Source organism: Macrobrachium nipponense, chromosome 34, assembly GCF_015104395.2.
Source record: "Macrobrachium nipponense isolate FS-2020 chromosome 34, ASM1510439v2, whole genome shotgun sequence".
NCBI classification, from domain to species: domain Eukaryota; kingdom Metazoa; phylum Arthropoda; class Malacostraca; order Decapoda; family Palaemonidae; genus Macrobrachium; species Macrobrachium nipponense.
In genome coordinates, this window is record NC_061095.1 from 49,345,975 (window position 1) to 49,364,284 (window position 18,310).

The 18,310-nt window shown below is 42.7% G+C and overlaps 1 protein-coding gene across 3 annotated transcripts in view; it reads right to left on the minus strand.

Annotated features, from left to right (window-relative positions):
* The window catches only part of LOC135208045 (alkaline phosphatase-like), a 50,148-nt gene that overhangs the window by 19,944 nt on the left and 11,894 nt on the right, over positions 1–18,310 (minus strand). For all 3 annotated transcript variants that reach the window (XM_064240172.1, XM_064240173.1, XM_064240174.1), the window contains exons 4-6: positions 17,465–17,583; positions 16,594–16,786; positions 15,370–15,542 (exon numbers count right to left, since the gene is read on the minus strand). In XM_064240172.1, coding sequence (XP_064096242.1) covers positions 15,370–15,542; positions 16,594–16,786; positions 17,465–17,583 — 485 coding nt within the window. The remainder of the gene's footprint in view (positions 1–15,369; positions 15,543–16,593; positions 16,787–17,464; positions 17,584–18,310) is intronic.

Here is an 18,310-nt window from a genome sequence, read left to right on the forward strand (position 1 = left end):
CTTTCGTATGTCGAGGTATCACTGTATATGTGTTTTTTTTAATCTTGCAGTATTATAAGAAATTACTATGGATGCTAGGAAGGTAAAAAGAAGAAAATAAAATTTAGATTCAAGAGACATTCAAAATTTTCTAGCATCCAAAGTACTAATTCCATATACGTAATACTGATTTAAAGAAATACATACTAAAATAGAAAATTTTTGTTTTTTTTTTTTTTTTTTGCAGTGTCATCTGCAGAATCTGTCTTTATTATTACATCTCTTTGATTATTATTACTGGTATTTTCCTTTTATCATTATTACTGTGAATATTATCAGTACTATAGAGTTTTGCTACGTTCAATTTATGTATTTAGCCTTCTGGACCTGACCACTGTAACCACCTAGCTGGAATGTAATTATATACAATCTGTTCACTAATTGTTATAATTTTTTATTTTTTAACTATTCTCAATATTATTACTGTTAATACCACTATTTTGATTACTATCTTTTATACTACTTCAGCAACTGTGTGGATATTGCTGATTAACTCATTTTTTATCATGTTATCTCATGTATCTAGATTGTCTATGTTATTGTCTGTACTTTGTATATTTCATGTATATGGCTTTGAGCTGAAATGAAATTTATTAGTATTATTTTTATTCATCACAGGCTGGGTTAAATCAGGAATACAGACATAAGTAGGCATACTTTAAGAGTAAGAACAAATATTCTCATGATTGTAAGAAGAATACATAGTCGTTAATCATGAGAATGCTTGGGATAATCAGGGAAGGGGATAAAGGATTCTACTTCATGTTCTGTTCTTTGCAAAAATTCTAACTGGCAGATTAAGCACTCAGTGCAAAATTTGAACTTACTGGTGGCAGAGGGGAGTATTCCAAACAGAATTTTAACTTGTGGCCCAGTGTGTTCGTATCTCCGAAAGTTCGTAAGTAGTGTAATGTCTATACATATATACAGTGGGCCCACTGTATTCACGTTCTCCGGATGCGCATACTCTTGGATTCACAGATTTTTCTCTGGACCATATCTACCCATTATTCGCGGGAAATTCACCTATTTGCGGTATTTTTCTACGAGAAATATCCAGAAATTCCTGGTTTTTTAATCAGTTTCATCATAAAATGCACTTTTTGTGATAAAACTATTTAAAAAACCAGGTATGAAAATTTTTAGTGGGTATTTCTTGAGTTTTACCTGCCAAAATAGGTTGTTTTCACATAAGTGACTTACCAAACAATTACATTAGCTGTACGCTTTCTTACCTGGTAGTCGAAAATTCAAATTCCTGGCGGCGGTAGCAGCACTGCCATCGTTTGTGTAGGTGATACAGATCCCGCCCACTTTCGGGAATACCTGGTACTGCTGAGCTTAAGACTTCAATTCGTTTTCTGCCGGCCACGGGGTAACTCTAGTGGTTTGTTGTTGCAGTTGACTTTCATCGCCATTGTGGATTTTTTCTTTTTGGTGATGTACAATTTCTTGGTTGGCTTTTTGCTTCATCATTTAGCTGCCTAGTTATTAGCAAGTTATTACAAAGATGTTTGATGCTAGTTCTTCTTCAGTTAGGTTTTGCAGAAGTGGCTGCAAAACTAGATTAGCTAAACTATGTTATGATCCGCACTCCAAATGTGTTAAATGTAGGGGTCAGTGCTGTAGCAAGGAATTTACTTGTGATGAGTGCTGTAGTTTAGATGAACAAGGTTGGAAGACTTTTCAAACTCATTTGTATAATTTGGACAAATATAGGAAAAGGAAAACAGCTCTTAGAGCGGGTAGTAAAACTAGTGTAGAGACAACTCCCATGCCTTTAGAGGCAAACAAACCATCACTATCTTCTCCACTTTTATCGAATATTTCACCTATTGATAGTCCTCCAACTTCAGTACCAATTACTCCAGACCAGGTATCCCATGTTTCCGATCCCAACACCATTTCCTTGTTAGAGTCCAAGATGGACAAGAAATTTGAGTTCTTGGCAAAATCCGTTATGGATTTGGGTATGTCGTTTCGTGCATTCGTAGAGAAGACAAGTGAAAAGGCCAGTGTTAGGCCAAGTGTCAGTGTCAGTGTCGTGTCCGAGGAGGCAGCTGTCCGTTCCCCTGTTCTCCTAGACGAAGGTCACTGTCATACTCCCCAGCTCCTGGGAGAAGACATACCGGAGGTCGAAGGGAGACTGGGGGAGTTTGCTCACGGTCAGTCGCCAACTAAGTCGACTCGCAAGTGCCCAGAAAACGCTGCTGGAAAGGAGTAGATATCAGTGACACGCAGTTGTCGTCTGACTCGGAAGTGCAGTCGCCTGTGTCGAGGCGAAAAGTGTGGAGTGATTTAGTGTCGCGTCCGTTGAAGAGACATGCCCAGCGTACGAGAGGGATGTCGCCGCCTGTTAAGCAATCCAAGGAGCACTGAAGTCCACAACTTTCCTGCAGTTTCGCACCGGACCAGTTTTTCCGGGAAGATCATCAGTCCTCTTCGGATAGCGTAACTTCGGACGGAGTCAGACACTCACATGCGTTACAGCGATCGCACGCTTGCGAGACTGCCTCGTCTCGTTGTGTGTCGATAGGAGTTTCGACTCTTTCGCCTCATTCGTCTCGAGCTGTTTCGACTCGTTCACCTCATTCGCCTCGAGCTGCTTCGACTCGTTCCCTCATATGTCTCGAGCTGTTTCGACTCGTTCGCCTCATTCGCCTCGAGCTGCTTCAACTCGTTCGCCTCATACGTCTCAAGCTGTTTCGACTCGTTCGCCTCATTTGCCTCGAGCTGCTTCAACTCGTTCGCCTCATACGTCTCGTGTTGTTTCGACTCCCAGTTGTTCGTTTTCGAAGAAGAGCCATACGACAGCCACGACTTCGTCTTCGCCTAAGGATGATGCGAAGGCCAAACCCTTGCTAGAGGATTCCGCTTTGGGTCCCTTTAAACATCAACTTCAAGAATTGATGGTCTTTTTGAAGAAGACAACGAGCCAGTCGGAAGAGGAAACTCAAGACCAGGATTCGAAGCCCTCTTCTGCTTATTCTAGTCTGTTAAAGTTTCTTTTACAGACTTATCCGGATTTTTTGAACCAGCTTCGCCTTCTTCACCTCCGTCGATGTTTGCGAGCAGTGGCGGCTCGTCAATAGGGACTGTGAGACTGCAGCCCCCCCCCTCATCAGACACCAGCCACACATAACGTCATAACACAAACAAACACATGGACATGCATGTGAACAAACTCATCACTGTGTCAGAGTGCTGAACTTAACATTACACACAGAGATACAACCGCACTAGAACCATGCAAATTACATTAAACACAACATAATTATACGAATGCGGGGAGAAAGGGTGAGGGCTTCCCACGGCGGAAAGGAGAGCGTGGACTGCCACTGACACAGTCTTGTCTCAGCTGTTGTGAATGGCTGAGTGTTCTTGCGTCGCTCTTATTTTCGATAGTGTTTTTCAATTTGCCAGGGATGATTTTAAAATATTATTGAAGTGTAACAATTAGGTTTTTGAATAAATTTTCTTTTTATGTCTGTTTGTTTCCTTTCACACAATATTAAAACAAAGGCTAAATGTTTTCTGGAGCAGCACCTCCGCTAATTTTAGCTACGAGCCGCCACTGTTTGTGAGAGGGATATGTGATCCCTTTTATGCAGGATCCACCACTGTACAATACACCTGTCTGTTTGACAGCATACTCGACAGGATCAACAAGAGCTTTGGCTTTAGCCAAAGAAGTAGAAGAGCTCATCAACAAAGAGGCCATAGAGGAAGTAACAGACACGAACTCCCCAGGGTTTTACAACAGGCTCTTCGTAGTCCCCAAGGCATCAGGGGGATGGAGACCTGTGTTGGACGTAAGCGCTTTGAACCTCTTCGTCCGGAAGATGAAATTCCGAATGGAAACCAGTCGATCGGTAATGTCAGCCATCCAACCGGGCGACTGGATGGTATCTCTCGACATGAAAGATGCAAACTTCCATGTCCCCATCCATCAGAACTCCAGGAAGTTCCTGAGATTCATCTTCAAGAAGAAAGTCTTCCAGTTCAGAGCCCTCTGCTTCAGTCTGTCAACCGCTCCTCAAGTATTTACTCGGATTCTCGCTCCTCTGGGAAGTGGCTGCATTTGATGGGGATGAACACAGCTTTTTACTTAGACGACTGGCTCTTGAGAGCCAGATCCAGGCGTCAGTGTGTGAAGGACTTGGAGAAGACACTTACTTTGACACAACAATTGGTATCATAGTAAACACGGAGAAGTCCCAATTGATTCCAACTCAGAGGATTCTCTATTTAGGGATGATACTAGACTCTCTAGCTTTTCGGGTTTTTCTCTCCCCGAAGAGGATAGAGTCCTGCCTGTCGACAGTCCAGCAATTTCTGGTTCGCCCGTCCTGCTCAGCGCTCGAATGGATGAGCCTACTCAGGACCCTGGCTTCAGTGGAGAGTTTTGTCAGGTTAGGACACCTACACATGAGGCTGCTTCAGTTCTTCCTGAAAGCAAATTGGTCTTGGAAGACACAGTCAGACTCACTAGTTTTCCCCCTGACGGAAGAGATAAAGATGGATCTTCGTTGGTGGCATTCGAGGGAAAGATTACAAGAAGTAAGCTCCCTAGTCGTGTCAAACCCCGACCTGTAGTTCTTCTCAGACGCCTCAGACAGCAGATGGGGAGCCCTCCTAGGAGACAAGAGAGTGTCAGGTCTGTGGACAGAACGAGAAAAGACCTTACACATCAATGGGAAGGAATTGAAGGCCATCCTCTTAGGGCTACAAGTGTTCGACCACTTAGTCACCAGAAGAAACGTAGCGGTCTACTCGGACAACACCACAGCATTGTCATATGTACGGAAGCAGGGAGGGACCCACTTGTTCTCTCTCAACAAGATAGCCGAAGATCTCCTCACCTGGATGAACGAGAAGAGGATCACCCTTTTTCCAAGATTCGCGCAAGGAAGAATGAACGTACTTGCAGACAAACTGAGTCGGGTAAATCAGGTGTTACCAACAGAATGGACTCTGAACGAGAGAGTGTGTCAGGACCTCTGGAAGCTTTGGGGAAGACCATCGATAGATCTGTTCGCCACATCGAGGAACAATCGCCTTCCCATTTTCTGTTCTCCGATTCCAGAACCACTAGCGTGGAGAACAGATACGATGCTGCTAGATTGGACAGGACTGGACGTTTACGCTTTTCCTCCCTTCGGGATGATAAGAGAGGTCTTAAACAAGCTTCAATCACACCAGAATGTGACAATGACCCTAGTGGCGCCATTCTGGCCCAGGAAAGAGTGGTTCCTGGACCTTCTCAATCTGCTGGTTGATTTTCCCGGGCTACTTCCACAAAATCCATCGCTTCTCAGACAACCCCATTTCAACCGATATCACCAAGGGTTGTCCGCTCTGGCTCTGACAGGATTCAGACTGTGAGGAACCTGGTCAGAGCAAAAGAGTTTTCGCGAAGGGCGTCAGAAGCTATTGCTAGCTGCAGAAGAAGCTCTTCTGCCAAGCTCTACCAGTCCAAGTGGAGAGTTTTTAGGTCATGGTGCAGACGACATAGCATCTCTTCTTCTGAGACATCTATAACAGAAATTGCAGAATTTTTGTTATTTCTGAGGGATACCAAGAAGTTGGCCACTTCAACTATTAAAGGATATAGGGCCATGCTTTCATCGGTTTTCAAGCATAGAGGCCTCGACATTTCATCAAATCAGGACATCAGTGACCTGATCAGATCCTTTAGTTCCTCCAAGATTTTCAAGCCTAAAGAAGTGGAATGGAACTTGGATGTAGTTTTAAGGTGGCTCAACGGCCCCCAATTCGAACCATTGAATTCTGCAACCTTGAGGGACGTAACTAGGAAGACACTATTCCTAGTCGCCTTAGCCACAGCGGGAAGAGTAAGCGAGTTGCAGGCGATGAGTAAGGAAGTGGGTTTCGCCCAGGGCAATACAGTTTGCTCTTATGTAACAGACTTCCTTGCTAAAAATGAGGATCCTTCGAATCCTTGGCCCCGTTCTTTCAAAATAAAGAACGTAACGGACTTAGTCGGGTCGGAAGATGAGGAACGTACTTTGTGTCCGGTCAGAGCCATCAGACACTACCTGACTAGGACAGAAACTGTGAGAGGAGAGTCGAGCCGACTCTGGTGCTCGGTGAAAAACCCGTCTCGGCCTCTTTCAAAGAATGCAATGTCCTTTTTCCTGAGGAGTTTGATCCGAGAAGCACATGCCCAAACCCAGGAACATGCTCTTAAGGTACTGAAAGTGAAGACGCATGAGATTCGTGCAGTAGCAACGTCATTGGCTTTCAGACAGAATATGTCTCTATCCTCCATTATGCAAACTACGTTCTGGAAGTCGAAATCGGTGTTTGCATCGCACTATTAGAAGGAGGTAGAAACTACTTACAAAAACTGCTTTAGATTAGGACAGTTGTCAGAAGCGGGAATGGTGTTGGGAGAGGAAGCATAGGGGGACTCGGTTTTTTCCCTCTACTATCTCCTTGCCTTGAATTTGAGGTTTTTTGAGTTTGTGGGAAGCCTGGAGGTACATGTACCTGAAGTACCCACCAGTTCTTATATCTGGTTAAGGGTACCATATGGCTTTTAGTGTAGGTGATGGTTTTGTATGGTTTTTTATCTGGTCTTTTCGCCCAGGGCAAGGGCAAATTATTGTTGTTTTTGTCAATCATCGGTGAACTTCCATGATTGCAAAAATCCCACCATTAGTAGGGACGACCTTGGCCTTTACTGCCACGTCTCCTACATGTGATGAGAGTGCCGACCAGAGGCAGTATCTACCTGCAGCTGCTCTCTCACAAGGTAAGGTACTGCAGACATTATATATAATGTGAGCACATGACTGTTGTTTTTTGTTCATAAAGCTGTCCATATACCCACCTTCTGGGTAATGTGGAGTCAGCTAATGTAATTGTTTGGTAAGTCACTTATGTGAAAATGATATTTTAATGATAAAAAAAGGTTTCACATATACTTACCAAACAATTACATAATCAGAGCCCTCCTTCCTCCCCACAGATGGACGTTGCGGCTCAACGAATTGAAGTCTAAAGCTCAGCAGTACCAGGTATTCCCGAAAGTGAGCGGGATCTGTATCACCTACACAAACGATGGCAGCGCTGCTACCGCCACCAGGAATTTGAATTTTCGACTGCCAGGTAAGAAAGCGTACAGCTAATGTAATTGTTTGGTAAGTATATGTGAAACCTCATTTTATCATTAAAATATCACTTTGTTCATGAAACTTACCTGTCAGATATATATATAGCTGTATTCTCTGAAGTCCGACAGAATTTCAAAATTCGCGGCACATGCAGTGGGCGGCCAGGTGGTAGTACCCATTCCCGCCGCTGGGAGGCGGATATCAACCATTCCCATTTTCTATTCATATTTTTTCTGTCGCCGGTGCTGTAAACAACTGTTTGCAGTATCTCCGCCTAGGATTTTGAAACTTCATTAGCCGCTTAAGTATCCTAATTATTCTTTCAATGATTGACTTGGATTTGTGGCTAGGCATACGCTATCATAAATTAATTTAAATTTTTTCATTGCATATGATGTCTGAAGCTAGTTAGCCTAGTTTCAGACTTTGTTGTCTGCATGGGGTAAGCTGAGGCTACCGGAACTTTCGGTAGACACTCGCTTAGTATGTATGACGTTTACATGTTTTCTTTGTTAAAAGATCAATGTAATTAGTGATTCATGTACGCATTTTAGAGCGTGTTAGAATCAGGAGGTTTTCCTCCACAGTAAACAGAAGTTAGAAATAATGAACCTTCTAACCTCCTGTAGAATTTATTTTGCCTATCCCTGTGGTATGGCTTACGGGCCTAGAAGAAGTGTCTGCGGGGAGGATTACATCAAGTAATCTTAGAATCTAAAGTGCTCGCTCTCCAATCAGTGTTGTGAAGTGTAGTGCCCCTTGTGTTGTGGAGGGGGCGTCAGATCGGCCCCGTAATGCCTCTAGGCCTGGACCTCTGTCGGACTCCCAGGAAACAGGGAGAGGACATGTTGAAAGCCGCAAGAGGGTTACGGGGGCTCCCCACCGATCTGGCGTCCCTTCGGCAGGACCTGTTGACGCTTCCCAGGCTGCTAAAGATCGGGCACGTGCACGAATCTTGAAGGATTGCTTCTCATCCTACGAGGCGTCCTCCCCGCGCAAGGGTTAGAGCTCTCGGAAGGACTCGTGCCCTCTAAGAAGCTTTAGAGAAGAGGACGCTTCACGTCCTCTCTCTCGTCAGGAGGGAACGTCAGATCGGCCCCATAACGCCTCTAGGCCTGGACCTCTGTCGGACTCCCAGGACCAGGGAGAGGGCATGTCAAAAGCCGAAGGAGGGTTACGGGGAACCCACATCGATCTGGCGTCCATTCGGTAGGACCTGTTGACGCTTCCCAGGCTGCCGAAGATCGTGCACGTGCACGAATCTTGAAGGATTGCTTCTCGTCCTCTGAGGCGTCCTCCCCGCGCAGGGGTTGGAGCTCTCGGAAGGACTCGCGCCCTCTACAAGAAGCTTTAGAGAAGAGGATGCTTCACGTCCTCTCTCTCGTCGGGAGGGAGCGTCAGATCGGCCCCATAATGTCTCTAGGCCTGGGCCTCTACGGACTCCCAGGACCAGGGAGAGAGCATGTCGAAAGCCGATGGAGGATTAAGGGGACTCCACACTGTTCTGACGTCCCTTCGGCAGTATTTTATATCAATCAGTGTGACAAAGGGCGGCCGTCATCTTGGTCAAGAAATAGAAAACGTCCATAAGTAAATATCCTCACGGGGATACCTTTCTAAACATGCTACGCTTTATCAAGAGGAAGGAACGTCGTTGCTCTTGTAGCAGGGATTGTTGTCCTGCTCTCCAAGACGCTCCCCTCCCTCCTCTCCTCATGACGCTCCGTATACGTTACGTAACGTTTGCTTTACTACGAATCAGGATGTTGTTCAAGCTGATGAGCTTGACGTCCGGCAAGCTGCTTTGCATAGTCGAACAGCTCGCCAAGACGCCTCTTACTCGTCCCTAAGGGACGCTCTGTCAGCGGCCAGAGATGTCTCTGGTTCGGCAGTAACGCTGGACAGACTATCCTAGTTTTCGACAGGAGAAGGGCAAAGAATTCCTCATAACCAAGAACACACAGGCTTCCTTTTAAATACCCTTCTGCAAGTGTCGATGAGCTTGATAAAGACAAGATGTCGCACACGCTTGGCAAGCACCTTGCGAGGATGTCTTTCGGAACGCTCGGCGTTCCTTTTTTGAGTGAGTTTCTGGAAATGTTCATTTGCATTACAAAGACGCAAGATGTCGCACAGGCGGCCGTCGTTTTTGTCAAGAGGGCGAACGTCCTTAAGACTCGTCCTGATGACGATCTCCATATTTCTGCTTAGGACGCTCGCTCTTCATGAGCGGCGTTCCCCTCGCTAGGGAGTCTCTCAAGTTACTTGTGTTGACGCTTTTGGGCGACAAGATCCTCTCTGAGATGCCGTTCAGAACACTTGGTGTTCTATGCACCGACATGCTCGGCAAGACTCGCGCGAGGACGTTCCTTGAAAATGCTCAACGTCCCACGCATGGAGACGTGAGGAAGCTTTTTGATGTTCGACGTCTTACACGTAGAGACGTTCACCAGGACGCTCGCCTGGACGCTTTTTGGAAGGCGCTATATGTCTTACACATCTGGACGCTCGCCAGGACGCTAGCGAGGACGCTTTTGAAGACGCTCGGCATCCTACACGTCATGACGCTCGGCAGATCACTTGCCAGGACGTTCTGCAGAATGATAGGCGTCCTACACATCAAGAGGACGTTCTTCAGGACGCTTATGAGGACGCTTTTGTGGACGTTCGGCAGGACGCTTCGGTGGAAGCTCGGCGGGACGCTTTGCGGGAAGCTCGGCGTCTAATTGCTGCTCAGGACGCTTCTTAGGACGCTTGACGCTTTTTAGACGCTCGTCAAGAGGACGTTCTTCAGGACGCTCCACAGGACGTTCCTTTACAGAAATTTTTAAAAGATTCGGAGTTAGCGGAGAGGCATACCCGAATTTTTTCTTCGAACCCTCCTGCCCCTTCATCGATTTCTGCGAGAATCGGGAAGATTATATACTCGGATTTCTGTCATGTAAAGGGGTTTCCCCCATTAGTAAGATACTAATTGTTTTGTCAAGTTAGTGGGTTTTCCCCATTGACAAGATACTGAACGTTTTGTCAAGTAAGTGGGGGACCCCTCATAAATGGGCTATTTCTCATTGACAAAGATCTTAATAACTTTTTATCGCGTAAGCGGATAAGCTCTCATTAGCAAGGTTCGGAAGAGCTCTCATTCATATCAGAGGCTCATCCGGGAAGAGAAAAAGACTTTTAGATTACGTCCATGAAGTCTTATGTCCAATATCATTAGAAGCTTGAATGGTCCTTTTCGATCCTCGGTTCTCTCTTGAGGATCTCTATTCGAATAATTTTAATCCATTCTCTTGGCAAAGAGAAGGAAGACAATCGATTTCCATTCTCTCTCTTCCTCGTCGAGGAAAGAATGTAGTAGAGAATTTGATGCTCAAATTACTACAATATTTACGTAGTTTATCTCTGCGTCATATTACTTACGTATGGGTCAAGTCATATACGCATATCGTATTTACCTCTATGGATAGCAACCGAAAGGACTGTTGTTCTAAGTGTATTTATTCAATATTCCCTTCAACTTTCCAAAAGTTTCCGGGGTAAGAACAACGCTTAAGGTATTGTTACGACAACAACAACTCAGCTTCTGCAATTAGCGAATTCTGTTTCGTTTATATATGCCTGCTTGAGAGTTTCCTTTTGCTCGATAATATCATACCTATTCCTTCGTAAATGGAGTAGCTGGCAACTCAGGCAGAATGGTGCGAGACGATGAATGAAGGCTGCTGTTACTGTGATTAACGCAGTACCGGCTAGCTCTCTGACATGCGCGGTCGGTTACGTCTCTCTCCCCTGTGGGAATGGCTGACTAGCCATATCTCTGCCCTACAATCATGGATTTTAGCCTCGGGTTGAGGGGATTTCTAGTAATCATGAATGAACATGCCTTCCGTTTACTTAGAAAGTTTCAACAGAGATATCTCTTAGACCTGTTCGGTGCGGTTTACCGCACTGTAATAGAGTTCTGTACTAGTCTACCGCGGCATATCACTATATAATGCTCTCCTGTTTATGCAGCACAGCCTTTTTAGGGAAGGAAGCATGCTTTGTGAGGGAATGGATGAGTCTGCTGGGGACCATTTCCTCTCTGGAGAAGCTTGTTTCCCTGAATAGACTGCAATTTAGACCTCTACAGTTTTTCCTAACGGAGAACTTAAATAACATAAAAAATCTAGAAATAATTCTAACATCTCTCAAGCGTTGACGACCACCTTAGGTGATAGTGAGAGGGTGCCAGGCATCTAGACAGAGGTACAGATGTCCTGGCACATAGTCTAAAAAGAATTGGGAGCAATTTGGTTGGCTCTCCAGTTCCTAAAAGAGTGAGTTTTGGCCGAGTGGTCAAAATCATCTTGGATAATTCCACAGCTCTCTCATGTCTCAAGAAGAGAGAGATGGTTATGGGCATAAGCATAGAACGTAACGATCCTCAAGAGGTTCGTTACACGAGTACACGTCCGTGCGGATCTTCTCGATCGACGACAGCAACTTCCAAACTGAGTAATCCTCGTTTAGAAGTGTGTCAAGAGTTGTAGAGACTCTGCGGTCGTCCTTTCGTAGATTCTTCGCAATAGTGAAGACGAAGAAGCTTCTTCTACGTTGCTCCCTTATTCTTGATCCGAGAGCAGTAGCAATAGACGCCATCCTATAGTATGGAATGGGGATAGTTGGTTAGTCTCTTTTCCCCTATTCAAAGCTTAGGAATATAATTAATTGCTGGCGTCAGAGGGAGCGACAAAGACGCTGATCGCTCCAGGTTGGTCTTTGAGAGGCTGGATGCACAGAGGCCACGTCCTTCAGAGAGCACTTTCCAAGGACCCTTCCCGAGAGAATCGGTCTACTCTAACAGCCTCGCTTCGAGAGGTACCTAAAACCTCTCCACTCTGAGTCTGAATGCGTTCAGATTGTAGAGAAGCGAGAGGATCTTCAAGTTAATGGCAAGTCCCATTTCCAAGACATAGCAGTGCTGCCTATTTTGCAGTGTAACAATTGGACTGGACCGTTTCTGGGGATAGTGTAGGAAGAAAGACTGTTCCTCCACCTTGAACTCTGTGTATTACTTTACCGTCTTCCCTGTCCGTCTGAAGTATGGGATAAGCTATCCCACCCTCCAAAGCTGTCGCAACTATTGTAGAAGACGGAAATATGTTGTTGACGGCCTCTAGGCTCAGAGATTCGGATCTGTCAAACAAAAATGCCCTTCACGATCTTTGAGGACTGTGGAAATCTTGAAATTGTCTAGATCGAAGCTGGCATGGAACTTAGACGTGGTCTGAAGTTCCGGATGTCAAAGCATTTCGAACTTCTCCTTTCTGTAAACTTATACACGTGTCCAGAAAGGCTAATTTTCTAACAACTCTAGCTACGGCAAAGAGGGTTAGTGAGGTTTTAGCCATCATCAGAGGTTTTGGCTTTAGAGAACATAATGCGGTGGCCCTCTAAGGCTTCCTTTCGTGCTAAGTACGAATACCCATCTAACCCTTGGCCCAGAGGGCTGGAGATCAAGGGGATGGCACAAATTATCAGGCAAGAGCCACAGAGAGTCCTGTGCCATGTCGGGGCTCTCAAGTTTTATCTTGATAAAACTAAAGGAAGTCGAGGTCATTCGGACAATCTGCGGTGTTCCGTAAAAAGACCAGACTTGCCCATGTCCAAGAACACCCTGGCGTTATAGTTAAGGAGTTCTTTTAAACAGTCTCATTCATTATGTTTGCATAAAGATTTGAGATTTTTTAAACTGAATGCTCAAGAGGTGAGGGCGCGGCCTCGGAAGCATTTCAACAGAGCATGACACTCAGTAACATCCTGAGTGCCACGTTTTAGCGAAGCAACTCTGTGTTCGCTTCACACTCCCGGCGGGATGTGAAGACGACATATGAGATCTGCAAGTCACTAGGACCATACATATCCGTAGATATATTATTGGGGGCAGGAAGCAGCACGAATCCTATCCTATAGAAAAGGGATAGGTGTGCTTTTAACTTTAAAGGGTTGGTCGCTTGAGGCGCGTTCCCTTTCTTTAGCCTAGAAGTTATGGAACTAGCTTTGATAGGTTAGGTCAGGTGGTGGTTTTAGCTTCGTTGCCCTCAGAAGTATGGTCATATGGTCTAGTCACATTGTGGTCACGCCCCCGTTGACAGATCATCTAGAGCGCACTAGCATTTCAGGTCTCTACCTCGCTGGCAACTTTAGTAAAGCAGAAGCAGACTTTGGTGACAGTAATCACGAAGTCAGCTATGCTAAAAGGTAGGGAACCAAGATGTCTATCATCTACATAGATTTGTTTCCTAAAATCCTATTCTGTCTCTTCCCACCCTCCAAAGGTGGGATTCAGCTATATATATATCTGACAGGTAAGTTTCATGAACAAAATGTTATTGTTATAATACAATAAAGTTTGTTCATACTTACCTGGCAGATATATATAATTAGGTGCCCACCCACCTCCCCTCAGGAGACAGTGGCACTATAAAATATGAATAGAAAATGGGAATGGTTCCTGATATCCGCCTCCCAGCGGTAGGAATGGGTACTACCACCTGGCCGCCCACTGCGTGTGCCGCGAATTTTGAAATTCTGTCGGACTTCAGAGAATACAGCTATATATATATCTGCCAGGTAAGTATGAACAAACTTTATTGTATTATAACAATAAAATTTTCAGCATTTTTATAGGGGTTCCAATTATTTGCGGATTCCAAACATTCGTGGGGGTCTGGTATGCATCCCCCACGAATAAGGGGGGGACCACTGTCTCTCTAAATCATTTGCTTTGTTACAACTCATTTGAGTGTAAAATTGTACAAGAAACTTACATAAGTTCATTAATTTTACTACTACATTGCCTTTATTCTCTGGACAGAATCCAGTGGTCTACTTTCAATAACTGCCTTAAGGCAAGGGCCCTGTGTTGATGCAAAGCTGGTTTAATCTGAATTAGTAACCATTAAATCATTTAAACCTAATAGAAGTTGTTCATCATGAGGATCAAATAGCCAATATGATTTATTTCTGATCCTTCAAATACTTTGACAAAATATGTCTCTTCAGTCATTTAAATCATTTAAACCTAATAGAAGTTGTTATCATGAGGATCAAATAGCCAATATGATTTATTTCTGATCCTTCAAATACTTTGACAAAATATGTCTCTTCAGTCATTTCTGTGACTTTTACCTAAAGCCTGTCATAACTGTTCCCTTGATACGATGATTGAAAGTTCACAGCTGACCATTCTCCAATATTTTCTGTCATTTTACTCTTATGCCATCTTATGAAAGCATGTCATGTTTGATCTTAAAGTGGGTTGGGAGAGATTCAATCTTGCTTGAGGTAGTAAAGGGGGAATGTTGTGCCAACTTCCCATCCAAGGATGCATTGTAAATATTTTACAGTAAATTGCCTGAGCTGTAATTATAATTTGACAAAACGAAATAAAAAGTATATTAGAAAAAACATGTATAACTTGGTAAAATTAACTTATTTTTATGACTGTCCTAGGGAAAGGAGGCCTGCAAGCAGTGGGAAATATTCACTTTCAACTTCCTGTGAAAGGTACAGAAATTTTGTTAGAATTTTTTAATTATACCATGAGCATATTCATATCTTCCTCTTTCCAATGATAAGTTTTTTTTAATTGGCCATCCTTAAATTTACCCCAGTCATGGATGTATGCATTAAAATATATTAGCCTGGACTGTGAGGGTTAAAGTATCAGTGCAGTCTCTTGTAAACTGAAGGACACCAATATCCTTACCACTGCTAGGACTTTTCAGTTGTTATGAAGTAGTACAAGGAATAAAAGATCCCTGTACTGAGGAGTGTAACATATTACCAACTCGGCAAATAATGTATGATTACACTTTGCATGATGAATAGCATGCACTGGTACCAAAGACAGTCTAGTTGTGTAAGGGTTGATTCTGTCCCTTCATGGCAGCATAACTCACAGAAGATGTGGAAACATGCTGTCTGAAAGGACATCCATAGGGAGTTTATATACCATCTTAAACCTTGCACCAAGGTACATTTATTCTGCATATTTATACACACCCAATGCATACAGTGTTTTTTTTTTTTTTAAAGAAGGGTATTGAGAGGACAGTGACAGATGACCTGCTAAAGCAGACACAAAATTTAAGGCCTTGAAAATATAAATACATTTTCATACCCTGAAAATTGCATGAAATACCTTGATGTGCTTGCCAGGGACATCTTCAACCAGTTGCCGAGCGATGTCCTTGCACGCAGCAGCACCCTGGCCAAATTTCTTCATCTTTTTGTCGCATTGCCATTTCCTGTTGGCTGACTTTGCATAAGCAGCAGCCACACTTGCATGGGTGACTTGTGTTGTTGTTATAAAACCTGGTCATAAGAAATGATTAATATCTATAAGGAAAGCAAAGTAAAAGACTTGTGGAAACAATGCCCAACAACTTTGTATGATAAAATGTAATAAAAATAAATGAGATAATATTCCAGAGTAAATATGATGGAGCAGTACAGGGAAATAATGCAGAATAATTGCATACTCATTGTTCTAGTATGCATGATATCACATTTGTGAATCCAGAAGGGGTAATTCCCCCCGGCTGCTGCACAGGACCTTACAAATAGGTTAGGTTAAAATGAAGGTTAGGTAAGCATGCATCCCTATTGAAATATGTTTACTATCTGCTTTTAAACAGGTCCAGGCCTGTGGATAATAGTGTGCCCAAACCCTCTTAACTTTTACACCCAACAGTAATAAAAGACTACTAATTTGTCTGAAAAAAAGTTTTCCTCTCAGATGAGAATTAAAGATTTTAACCATGAAGTGACAGCTGGTGAATTCATAACATTCTGGAATACAGTGAAACTCCCCACCCCCCCGTATTTGCGGACTCTGGGTTCGCATACTCACGTATTTGCGGATTTATCACTGGAACACATACCCCATTATTCACGGAAAATTGGCCTATTTGCGGTATTTTTCTATGAGAAATATCCACAAATTCCTTTTTTTTTTTTATCAATTTCATCAGAAAATGCACTATTAAAAAAAATCGGTATAAACATTTTACTGGGATTGCCTTGAGTTATAACAAACAAAATAGCTGTTTTAAGCATTTTTATGGGGTTTCAGCTATTCGGGGGGTGGGTGGTTTCTGGTACCCATCCCCCGTGAATACATACTGTATTTCATATCTAAGGAATCACATTAGTCATTACTATTTTAAAAACAATTTCTTTTCCTGAAGCTACTATTTCATTGGTCCATAACTAAAATATTTCCATATGAGTAAGTTTTCTCAGCTCTTGAGAAGACACACAAGTTTCCAAAATTTGAAATGTTTCAGTGAAATACAAGTGCCATTTAATATCATATTCATGTGGTTATACCTTGACAAAACCAATTGACCAACTTGTCACTTACCTGTATCTTTTTTGGCTTCTTGAGCCCATTGTAGAATGCTGGTAAGCCTGTTTTCTTCAATGAGAGACGCCTCACAGTCATTGAACTTAACGTGACCATTAACTCCAACTGTGTAATAGTTAGCCTTGACTCCGCAAAGATATGCAGCACCTGCTGATGCACTGTCAGACACTTGCATGTCCAGGTCATAAGTCTGCAGTTTGTGTTTGCCAGTGGGAATAGATATTTATGTAAACTTATAAAATGACTATTTATAATGGTTGTAAAATAAGCAGCAAAGAAAGTAAAAAACTATATATAAATGTAAGAAATTAACAGCCATTGGAATGCAAATTATGTACGTATAATGTCATTGAATTACCGGGCAGCTTTTATGTTTAGGAATGCAAGATTACTGTTGAAGGGGATGAAAGAAAATTTAAAAAGCATAAAGCAAATGATCCATCAAGCTCTGACCAGTGAGACTTCAGGATTATTGGAGCCCTTCCTCTATGCAGATACAGAATTAAGAAAATTGCTTGACACATGAGGATAAACAAGAGTATGCAATCTCTAAGCCAGCAAGGATTTGAGATTTGTTATTCAAATAATGTTAATGCTGACAGCTGCTTCATATTGGCTTTGTCAAGTATACAAAGTTGGTCAGAGTGATTTCAAACCCCGGAATCTTGTAAGCAAAAGCTTTGGACTTTTAAAAACCTTGCCTTTGTGATGGGTTCCATTTGAATTATTGTAGATTATGTTGAATATGTTGCTGAATATCCCGCAAGGAATGTGAAAGTTCCTTTGTTATTCCCACTCGGGTACAGGTGTATACTAAGTGTATAAAAAAAGTGTGAGTAAGTCAAGAAGTTAAAAAAGTCATAATTACCTTTAAAAGGGCAATGTTAGGGAATTTCTCCCAGACTAGATGTCCCTCTTCTCCTGAGTACCCATTCTTTTTTTGACCCTTGTAGATGCGACTAACCGTATTAACAGTGATGCCCATACCTGCGTCAAACAAGTAAGATTCTTATGAGAAGAGCTGGTGTTAATTTAGTCAAGGAAAAATAGGCTGAATTTTTAATAATAAAGGATTTTTTTTAATATCAAACATAGCCAATGAAATTCATGTTAAGTGATTTATGAATTATTTTTACTGTACTCTTTTTTTACATTAACAGCCAAGGGTTATGGACTGATATCTTACTTTCGAATTGTTTTTATCTCTATAATTATAAATTAGTGCCGTGGACGTTTTTTTAAAAATATTTCATTGGAGTATTTAAAGATGACTCATAATCACATTAGTCAGTAAAATGAAAAAGTAAATCCACATCAGTATGTCTTGATAAAGTATATAAAAAGCAGAAAGCTTTCAATGACCTGCACGGTCCTCCTTGTCGTCGAAAGCTTTCTGCTCTTTATATATTTTAAATAAAATCAAGACATACTACTGTGAATTTATTTTTCCATTGGGATTGTTGTTAGCAAAAGTATGTACGGGAGAAGATACAGACTGAGAAAAAAAATCATCAGTAAGGAGGGGAAAGAATATAAGTACAGTCATGGGCAAAAGAAACATGGGAATACCACTAAAGGTAAAGGAGAAAAAGTAACTAGAACATATATTATTTCCAGAAATGTTGTTACAGGAGGGAGCAACCACTACCTGGCAAGTTAGATCTAACATGTCATAAAAGGCTGCTCCCCAAGAATTCCACAAACAGAATGATCA